The 10,515-nt window shown below is 26.3% G+C and overlaps 2 protein-coding genes across 2 annotated transcripts; one reads left to right on the top strand and one right to left on the bottom strand.

Annotated features, from left to right (window-relative positions):
- Nucleotides 1–1,401: 1,401 nt before the first annotated feature.
- Nucleotides 1,402–3,356, bottom strand: LOC112592486. Its single transcript, XM_025336548.1, has 6 exons — nucleotides 2,606–3,356; nucleotides 2,372–2,450; nucleotides 2,148–2,247; nucleotides 1,787–1,906; nucleotides 1,567–1,725; nucleotides 1,402–1,474 (listed from the first exon to the last, which is right to left on the bottom strand). Exons 1-6 carry the CDS (start codon nucleotides 3,354–3,356, stop codon nucleotides 1,418–1,420), a joined length of 1,266 nt encoding a protein of 421 aa, XP_025192333.1. The 3' UTR covers nucleotides 1,402–1,417.
- A 5,458-nt stretch (nucleotides 3,357–8,814) lies between these two features.
- On the top strand, nucleotides 8,815–10,072 carry LOC112592487 (trimethylguanosine synthase-like). Its single transcript, XM_025336549.1, has 6 exons — nucleotides 8,815–8,860; nucleotides 8,932–9,066; nucleotides 9,196–9,485; nucleotides 9,550–9,654; nucleotides 9,795–9,843; nucleotides 9,918–10,072. Exons 1-6 carry the CDS (start codon nucleotides 8,815–8,817, stop codon nucleotides 10,070–10,072), a joined length of 780 nt encoding a protein of 259 aa, XP_025192334.1.
- The last annotated feature ends 443 nt before the right edge of the window (nucleotides 10,073–10,515 follow it).

Below are 10,515 nucleotides of genomic sequence, written 5' to 3'. Positions count from 1 at the left end.
AGTTTTGTATAATTATTAATAAATTATAGACATAGATATATTAATTAAATAAGTAGTAAGTGATTACAGTGCACCATAATTATGCATACATTGTAGCCATTTAATAATAAATCAATTTAATCCTGCATTCACGTTTTTTACCTAACTTCGCACATAAGTTTTGTTTTAACACTGTAACTCCGCACGTAAGATTTTATTTTTATTCTTTAAATACAATTTATTCTATTAAAGTTCATTAAAACTAAGAACAGCTTAATCTATACGATGTATCACTAACATTTATATCAATTATTTTAAATCTTGGTAGTTATAACTAAAACTAATTATCGAATAAATAATAATACTTAATCAATATATATATTATATAAGAAACATCATCGCTGTTGTTTAAAATTAAATGTAATAAAATTATAATGGAAGATTAAAATTAAAATTATTTAAATGAAGCTAAACTCTTTACAAAATGTATTTTGTATCAATTTCATCGTTTATATTAATCTTATTTTTATTTACATACTACTATTATTAGTTTTGCTGAGGTCCTATTTTCATTATTACTGTGGAATTCATTTCTCATAAGAACTCGTCTTACTTTTACCTAATATATTTTAATGAAAAATGCAACATTGTGATGAACTCGAAATAAATAAATCACCAAATTTGGCGTGAAAAGGCTCACAGTTGTTTGTTGTTCCTCCAATATTGGCTATTGATTTTTGTCTAAATACTTAAGAGATGGAAATGTTGTGGTTGTTTTACTATGTTTTAGTCTAAATAAATGATAATTTTTAATTCATGGCAATACGCAACTGAACGAAGTACATCAAAAAATACAAAATAACGCATACATATCCATAAAATTAAAATAATAGAATATAAAACATTATTTTGGTAATTTTTGATTATCCGTGACTAGAGTGCAGATTTCTATGCAATCACATATTTTTTCTTTTTGAATTTTTTGGATTTTTATCAGTTATCTTCACGAATTATAATAATTTTATACTAAAAGTGAATTTTTTTTTTTGCATATTTTTACAAAATTCAAAATGTATTGTACATTAAAACGAACATTTTTCATACAGCATTTAAATAATTTATTATTATAAGTCATTTAATTTATGAATTTTACAGAACTAAAAAAATTTTTTTGCATATTTATCGCGTATTTTCATAATTTTTACTATTTATTATGTGGCATATTTTGATACTTTTAAGGCATATAAATCCGCGCTCTACTCATGACATAACTTATTGTATACAATCTTATAAGCGAGATAGAATTACGTTTAGAATGTAGCTAACATAGAAATATGATTCATAATAATTATAAAAAACCTCTATGGTTAATAACTAAAATAATAAATTATTCAAAATTGAAATTGAAATTTTATTAATGTCACTCAATCATCTATTTTTATTTAAATCGTGAATTCAACATAGCTGATACAATGTTATAGCATGTGATTATTACCTGGAATTAAGAATTGATTATTTTTAATTTACTCAAATTTGTGTTATTGTAGGTATATGTGATAATATATTATAGTATATATGTGTAATTACGCTATTAAATAATTGTAGGTTGATAATTTTTTTCGGTGTTATTTTGATCATCAATTCATTAGCATTATACAACTGTATTGATAATAACAATAATTTTTGCGATCTTAAATTCATCGCAGTCCAATTACAATTATACATGCCAAAATGAACAGATTCCATCTACAAAAAGATATTGCATTAATAAACCCACTAAAGTAGATTTTAACAAAAACAATGTTACTTTATTATTAATGCTTTCCATTAAATGGCAAAGGAAATATAACACAATAAACATGTATCCAAATGCTGATATCAACTTGATGACACTAAGAATTGGTATAGATTCTGATGACGTAAAAATCTATATATAAACGTAAATACATAATGATATGTTATCAACTATATATTATTTAATTTCTAGATATACATAGGGTTGGATCTAGGTACCCAATGTGGGGGGAAGGAAACACTTTCGGTAAGAAATTATATTTTTTATGTTTGATAAATATGAGAATAAATAATAATAGTAGTACTCTCTATTAAATAATCATAGATCCAACCCTTATTATAGATTTTCATTTGATCTATTGAATTTATATTACCACAACTGATACATATGTTAAAATTATGATAGACCCTGAATTTATTATAACATTTGATACAATAATAAACTTATATGTGGAATAAAATAGTCTTAACTTCCTGAAAAATAAAATAAATATTTAAATTAATTTCAATCGTATTTTAACAGCAGAAAAAACCATCTTAAAATAACTGTCTTATGACTTATTAGTTATTCTAAAACATTTAAGCTATGAGTACTAACTCGAAATGTTTTTGTTGATCTTTTATAATTGATACTAAATCGTCCAAACAATCGTTCACATTATAATCATTTTCGTTTTCTGTAAATATAAAATTTAAATTTATTTATATTAGTTAAAAGATTTAATATTTATTCATTGTATGAAAAAGTTATCCAGTCAAACAGGTCACACGGATTCACACTGAAAAATAAAAAAAAATTTTATATCTAAAAATGTGGTAAGTCAATACTTACCATCATTATTTTCGGAATTCGGTTTTCTGTTTACAGTTTCGTAAGCTCTTTTGATCATCTCATATTGAGCAATCATAACATAGCAGACAGAAATAAAGAAGAGATCAATCACTACGGTTACGTATAACAGGAATATTGCAATAGATGACTCCATTATATAAAATATAACATAATTATTATTATAAAAATGTGAAGTCACCGGGAACCGTAAGTTGAAAATATTCTCAAATCGTCGATTTAATTGGTTTAAGTCTTCTTTTTGTAACAATTGTAGCATTAGAGGAAACAAAATCCATTCCAAAGTAGTTAAAATTCCAAAACTACTTATGAGATTCGTTATTTTTATTGATTTGTTGCGATATTTATAAAGAATTCCAATATGTGTTTGGCAATGTGTACTCGTCAAAAAATCCATGCGAGTAACATGGAGTAAATCACAAAAGTTATGTGCTTTGTACAAGAATGTAATTATTTTAAGTAAAGCCAAATAATATAGTAAATAACAGAAAACTAACTGTAGATGAAAAGTAATGTCGAATACATCTTCCGTCTCAGTAAAATAACCCAACAACCCGTAAACTAATATACAGCCAATCACACAATTTATAATGAACCAAGCAAGATAGTAAACATTGAAATTGAAAATTTTTTGACTTTTTGGATCAAATAGATGAAAAAAACGAAATAGTTTAAATAATTTCAAGTTGATGGAAACTTCATTGGGTTCCAATATGGCTAAATCAAATGCCATATTCTTACAGATTTGATCTAAGCATAAAAATTAAATATTTTGTAATTAATAGTTACTATTAATTTCTATATAATTTATAAAATAAATTGGATGAAGTACTTAGAAATAAAAAAGTTTGTGTTAGAAATTTATATGACGTATAATGGCATACTATACTCACTTTGTTTTCTTGGATCCGTTACTGTAGTGATTACCTATTTGCAAATAAACCGATTTACTATACGTCCAAATAATATATTGTATAAATAAGTTATAATATGGTTAATGTTATTTACTTTGTACATTTGATAAAAATAATGTAAACGAACCTTAATTACCAATTGGTTTCTTAAAGTATCATATTATATTAAATTTCCGTAAACTTTATTCCAATGACATTTTCAACATATATTTTTGACAATAGAACTTGATTTGATTAGAAACATACAATGATAGCCGATAATTATTATCTGGAATGGCTGATTGTACTATGTTGATTGTTCAGTATGCATAACGATACTAAAAGATAGGTATGTTTTAAAGTATCTAACACTAACTATCAGTTGGTCGATTTTGGAATCTAATATATAATTATCGTTACAAATTCTATGACACAAATTCTACTTATTGTATTAATATTTTATATATTAATCAATAAAACATTATCGAAAAGTAATAAGAATTAAAATATGTATAGCTTGTGCGTGTTTGTCGTGAAAACAATGATGTGAAAATTGAACAGTTGTCAACAATTTGAACCGGTATTGTTATTTAATACAAAAAAAAAAAAAAATGTTATTCTAATATTTGAAATAGAAATTTAATATGACTTTTGTGATAATAATATTATTCGTTTTTTGATTATCAATAATGTATAAACACGATATTATAATTTATGGATTAAGACATTACACATGAGGCCATAAGAATTTGCCTATATAAACGCCTTTTATTCAATTAAGTAGTTTGACTAAATTAACTAATAATTAATTAATAATAACCTATGAATATTGGCTGTATTTGGCTTACAGAATAATTGACGTACGTTATTCCAGCCCTACCCAAAGAAAATTGAATTTTTCTCGCCAAACAATTTGAGCAGGAATTATAAAAACGATTTCAGGAATGAGCAAGAATTAAATACTAATTATACGCCAAAAAAAATGTAATATATGAAATTGGGAGGCTGGAGTAACGTACGTGAATAATTAATTGGTAGCGTATTGTGGCACGGTGGTTGACCTTAGCGGTTAACGTGTTCTGATGTCAAGCATCGTTCGGTGTCGTCAGCTATCGGATGGGTGATCATCAGAGTTTTTATCGTTACAATATCTACGAAAAATATGTTATATTGTATAAATATTTCATATATTAATCAATAAAACATCATCGACAAATAATAAGAATTGAAATATGCATAGCTTGTATGTGTTTATTGTGAAAACAACGGTGAGAAAATTGAACATTTGTCAACACCTTAATCCTATGTTGTTATTGAAAAAAGAAATATATATATATATAATCCTAATATAATATTTAAAACAGAAATTTAATATGACTTTTACTATAGTATTATTCGTTCTTTGAACATCAATAAACCATGAATAAAATATAATAAATGATATTATACTTTATTCCGTTATAATTACATACCTATAGTAGATTACACTGTAAGGGTCTATTTTAAAGTACTTTAATAAACCTAAAATTAAAATAACATTGGGACACTACATAAAATTTTTATTTTTATTCATACTAAACTACATAATAAACATCTATTTGTACCTATTAACGTTATGTGTACAAAATATTGTTGTAAAAAATAATTTTTCAAATGAATACTTTTTATAAAAAAATTCTTATGACATTAAATTTTTTAAGATCAAAATTGTTTGGTCGTGAAACACAACTTTTGAACAGTTGACTCGATACCATATAATACTATTGTATTTAAAATAATTTTTTTCTTGCAAGACAAAACACCTTTATCAAATTATACACATTTCTATTTGAAAAATAACAAATTACAATGTAAATTGTAATCGTGACAAAACTTGGTTCGTAGTACGCTCAGTAGATTTTATAAAAAAAACAACATGACGATTGAACATGGTTCCAAAACTATAACTAATGACAAAAACATACACATCTTGGTTATAATATATTTGTATATTAATAGGAGTACATGACGTGATCAGGGGCGTAGTTATGATTTTTTTTCTGGAGAGAGGGGAATATATAATTTATTGGATAAACATTAAGGTTCTAACACCACGCCACGTCATGCCTAGGGTGGACAAATTTTGAAATTACCAAACTGGGACATCTATAGAATAAACTTTTCTCGTCTTTTGCTTATATGATGTGGAAATAAACAAGTATATCCTTTTTTAAGGCTCTGCAGGGCGGACGGACTATCCTCATAACTACGTCACTGCATGTGACGCGTACATAGATAGAGGGCGACTTGAAAATCGTATATGTCGTTAAACACATTCGACACTTGTTCGATTCGCGGGATCGATGAAGACAATAATTACCTATAAGTGTATAACACAAAAATTTCTCGCAAATTTGCGCAGTACGTAATCGAATTAACTCTTTTCGACATGTATAAACAATACAATATAATAATAATTTTTATTACACTTAATTTTTCATGAAAAAAAGTAATATAAATAAGATAAAATATAGTATACATGAAAAAAAAAAAATAAGAATCCAACAATATTGTAATTATGCACTCATGCAGCCAAGTATCGACGTATGTTTTGTGTTAAGGTTGTCGCGGATCCTCGACATGAGTATCTCGGACCCTTAGAGGGCTGCGGACCACAGGTTAAGAATCACTGTTTTAGATCATGGGAATATCATACCGTACATTATTATGACTATAGTATTTAGACATCTCGGGAGTAAAAATGTATGATACAAAGTGTCTAGAAGAGAAGACTAAAATATACTTTTAGTATTTGTTGCAGTTCATGTCAAATATAAAACGTACTTATATTAAGCGTTTTTTTGTGGAGTTGTCGAAAATAAACGATTTATTTAATATCGATTTGGCGATGTTTTAATGTCAAAACTATTTAATGTATTATTAAATACTATTTAACCATAGAATGTATGTTCCTATATAGTCCTATTACCAACCGACTTTTTCAACGGTTTATAACGTACACGTGATGAAAAAACGTCATGTAGAGTCGGAACAATCGGAAAACCGTTTACTTATGTTACTTCTGCAGAAATACACTTTTTGTTTTCTACAATACAGCGTAGGTAATAAAAATATGTCAATAATTGATATATTTTATCCCACCTACGCGCCATCCAGTTTATTATTTTATGCAGTATACAAATATTAATAGGTCATTACCATATATAAAGAAATCGTAAAAGACGAAATGATTTATGAAATTTTTATCTAGACAGTGGGTTATACTTAAACGAGAAAAATCACTGTAATCAAAAACCAATAAATCATAAGCACAGTTTATGACTTTTAGTCACTTATGATTGATCATATTTTTTTTTTATTAAAATTAAATTCAAAATCAGTACAATTTTTTTTTTCATACTGATATACATTCTGACCAGTAGCGACGTATATTGTTATATTACCATTAATGAATATTATGAATAAAAAAACTACGACGTATAAATTTAAATAAAAAAATTTGTGTTTTGTTTTCTGTAATATATTTATGAAAATAAAAAATTATTTTGTTTTAGATTAGGCTATGAGCGGAATAAGATTATATTGATTTCCTAAAAATAACTAAAAAAAGATAGAAAAGTATGTATCACTCATAACTCAGCTGTACATCAAGTACCGAGTAGCTCACTGAAATATGGATGTGTTAAATTTAAATTCAATGATAAATGGTAAAAACAATTCTAAGCGGAGACAATTTTTATGACAATAACACTTAGTATATTTAATTATATATTTTTTTTATCTAACTATTGAAGTTATTATTACAATAGGATGATAAAATTTTTCTGAAAATATTGAATTTATTAAGTTATTAGTATTTCATTATTTTAATGATTTATATTGATACCATATTATATCAACAAGATAAAAATAAATAACATCATTCTGTAAATACTATAAAACAATAAAAATAGACTTAAGTAATTAGTTACAGTGGACACCTTTTTCATTACTTTTAGCTTTCTTTAAAAAATTTTAATTGAATTGTTACATTAACATTTTTTTATATTGTTTTTATTACGTACTATGATTTGCTAATCTGATAATTACTTAGATTTAAATTAACTTAATAAAAAGAAATTTGTATAAAATACATTTAAATTAAATGTTACTTCTATCTGGTTATCGTGGGTTGTTTCTAAAAAACTAGATTTTATAGCCTTTAAAAAAAGTTCTAATATTATTATCGTGTAAATAATTTTTTTCACGGATTGATTTTCATATTTCTAGAAATAAGTATTAATCTGGCTAAAGTCACTTAATTACATATTACACATGATTATTTTCATATGGTAACCACCACGAGTTGTTAAATAAACATTTAGTTAGTCAAAGATGTTTAAGAGGAGTAAGGATCGTTACGAGAACGCTGAAATTGATATACAAATGGAACCACCGTTGCTTACTAAATCCAAGTAATCATCTAGTATTAACATTATTTTGTATTGTAATAAAGAGTAATAGAGTAGAAAAATATTTTAAATTTTCACCACATAACATATATTCATGCTTGCAATCAGTGGCGTAGCCAGAATTATTGAATGAGGGGGAGGGACTATACAAAATATGCATTTTAATTAGAACTATTTTGATTATATTGTAAAAGTATTTGAACTTCATTACATTAACTATAATCTACTTGCTTTGATTGATAATTTACTAAATAATTAAAAATATTAAAATAATTAAATTAGGATGGATGAGGGAAGTTACAACACCCAAAACCCCCATGGCTACGCCACAGTTTGCAATCCTATGATTACGTGTATTTTACTGGAATAACCATGCCATAACACTCTAAAAGATCAGGTTTCTTAAAATAACTGCTTGTAATATTCCATTTTATAGATGCAGTCACAAACAATTGAAATCCTCGTCATTTTTTGGCATATTTAAGAATGCTTTAAAGTGTCAAGTGTGTAAACGTTTTCGTTTAAAAAGCGCTAGGAAATGTTTGGGTATACACCAATTGAAAATTAATTATATTAGAGGATTAAATAATAATAACTTGGTTTCGTTTTTAACATATTGTAACATCATAATCCATAAAAAATGTCTACCGTTGTTACCATCAGTGTCGAAGGAGGATAAAACAGCAAACTCCACTAAATCATTCTCGTCAAACACAGTTGTTACACTCTCAACGCCGTAAGTACCAACAAGTTAAATAAATGATTACCTATTATGGATCAATATTGCATTTTTCTAATTAACATATTATTTAATTGTCTAACTAGTGATGACACGTACAAGGCGAGGATGAATCAATTTGATAGGTTTAATGACGGAAACGTTTTGGACGAGGGTAAATTTAATTTAATATATAATTACACATATATATTATAATATTATATTTGTATGTCATATTTTTTGTAGATAGTTTTAACTCGGTGTTTCCAGAAATTATTAGTCAACACATTGCAAAGCAATGTATGGGCATGAAAGCGATTATAGATCCATTTTGTGGAGCAGGTAGAAATGTTCTTCAACTTGCTAGAGTTTGCGATTCAGGTACTATAAAATATATCATTATTTTTTAAGTGTAGATTTCTTAACTAAGAAATCGAATATAGAATATTATGCTTTTTCCTGAAAAAGTAATAATTTAATACTAATTATTAAAATCTTTGTACAATTTAGTTATAGCAATCGATATCGACCCGGCGAAAATTCAATTAGCAAAGAATAACGCGAAAGTTTATAATGTCTATCATAAAATAACGTTCATTGTCGACGACTTTTTTAAAATTGCTCACCGACTAAAACCCGTAGATTGCATTGTAACATCACCGCCTTGGGGTGGTTATAATTACGAAAATAGCCAATCAATTAGTGCAACCAATATTTTAATCGAAAAAATTTTGGAATTAGGAATAAAGGTGGCACCAAAGATTTTATTACACGTGCCGAAAGACCTAAACACAAACGAAGTATAATATACATTATAATAAACTGTCCTCGATATAAAATAATGACTTTAATTTATTTCTATAGTGCATCTTGATTGGAAAACGGCATAGAGTAAGGACTTTCAAAGAAGAAATTATTACAGTTAACTGCGATCAGAATTCCAAATTATTGTATTTCAATAAATTGAAAGTAAGTAGTCGTAACTAGTGTATCATAATATGATAATTGAAGACGAAAAAATAATTTATATTTTAATAAAAAATAAAAACTATTTTTACATAACATTATCAGAAAAAATTAATCATTTTATACCTGTTTACATTTGTTAGAGCGAAGGAAATGATCATACAAATTATACAATGGTAAATTTCGATCGATGTAAGTTGAAATAAGCGCTCACCATAAATTTATTATACGATTTACAAATATTACAATAATTTCGTTTTCAACAGATTGCAATATTAAAATAAATGACGACTGTCGGTCAGTTATCACAAAAAAACCGATAAATGTGGTGGCTGAAGACAAAGTCGTAAATCCGAATAAAACAGCAAACTCCACCAAATCATTCTCGTCAAACACAGTTGTTCCACTCTCAACGATGTAAGTACCTATAAGTTAAATAAGTGATTGTTATCGAGCAGAATTGCATCTTTCTAATTAATGTATTATCTTATTGTCTAACTAGTGATGACACGTACAAATATTGGAAAATAAGAAGGACTCTATTTGAAAAGTTTAACGACGGAATACTTTTGGACGAGGGTAAATTAAAATTAATATATATTATTACAATCACGTATTTTTGATATGTACATGTTTATTTTATTTGTATATGTAATATTTTTTGTAGAAAGTTTTTATTCGGTGTGTCCAAAAGTTATTTGTAAACATATCGCAGACCAATGCATAGGAATGAAAGTGGTTTTAGACCCATTTTGTGGAGCAGGTGGAAACATTATTCAACTTGCCAGGGTTTGCGATTCGGGTATTTTAAAAATATATCATTATTTTCTCAGAGTAAATTTCATTGTGTTCTTTCTTTTCGAA

The sequence above is a fragment of the Melanaphis sacchari genome, unplaced genomic scaffold, assembly GCF_002803265.2.
Source record: "Melanaphis sacchari strain LSU unplaced genomic scaffold, SCAv2.0 Contig1781_pilon_pilon, whole genome shotgun sequence".
Taxonomy (NCBI): Eukaryota; Metazoa; Arthropoda; class Insecta; order Hemiptera; family Aphididae; genus Melanaphis; species Melanaphis sacchari.
Note: the sequence above shows the minus strand (reverse complement) of the source record. Positions and strands in the feature narration are given on the sequence as shown.